Source organism: Colobus angolensis, unplaced genomic scaffold (genome assembly GCF_000951035.1).
Source record: "Colobus angolensis palliatus isolate OR3802 unplaced genomic scaffold, Cang.pa_1.0 Scaffold103, whole genome shotgun sequence".
NCBI lineage: Eukaryota > Metazoa > Chordata > Mammalia > Primates > Cercopithecidae > Colobus > Colobus angolensis.
The window spans coordinates 6,032,269-6,032,750 of record NW_012111253.1 but is presented as its reverse complement, the minus strand read 5'-3'; the positions used below and the strand labels follow the sequence as shown (position 1 = coordinate 6,032,750).

The window sequence follows — 482 nt, the reverse complement described above, 5'->3', positions numbered from 1 at the left end:
GCATAATACTCTCTTAAGAGAGAATAATATCTGGTATCATAACTTGAAACACAGAAAACAGAAATGGTAACTCAAATTTACCTCATTGTCTTGCTTCTCATCCCCAGACATATCATCATCTACATCACTACCTGTGCCTTCAATGGCAAGAATACCGTTCCTAATGGAAGGAATCATGTAGAGTTGCTGAATCACAGAATTCATGTAACAAGTAGCACCGGCATTTTTCAGCCCCACAAATCCTTTGGGTGGGCGGGGTCCAACAGGTGGCAGATATTCCCACTCAGTAAGTGCTTCACAAGCTGAAAGAAGAAAAGATTCTTGTAGCATGAGCACAGCCATTTTGTCCTTTCAAACTCTATTATGCTGACAAAGCAACCCTGGTAATAATTCTACTACCCATAATTCCACTAACCCTAGAGCAACCTGAAGCAGTGTTCTCTGTTTGCACTTCATCTTCAAACAATCTAAAATATACAGCA

At 40.2% G+C, this 482-nt stretch overlaps 1 protein-coding gene across 1 annotated transcript in view; it reads right to left on the bottom strand.

Annotated features, from left to right (window-relative positions):
• Nucleotides 1–482, bottom strand: part of USP9X (ubiquitin specific peptidase 9, X-linked) — a 154,875-nt gene that overhangs the window by 32,761 nt on the left and 121,632 nt on the right. The window contains exon 29 of the mRNA XM_011942716.1: nt 82–348. Within this exon, the coding sequence (XP_011798106.1) occupies nt 82–348 (267 nt within the window). The remainder of the gene's footprint in view (nt 1–81; nt 349–482) is intronic.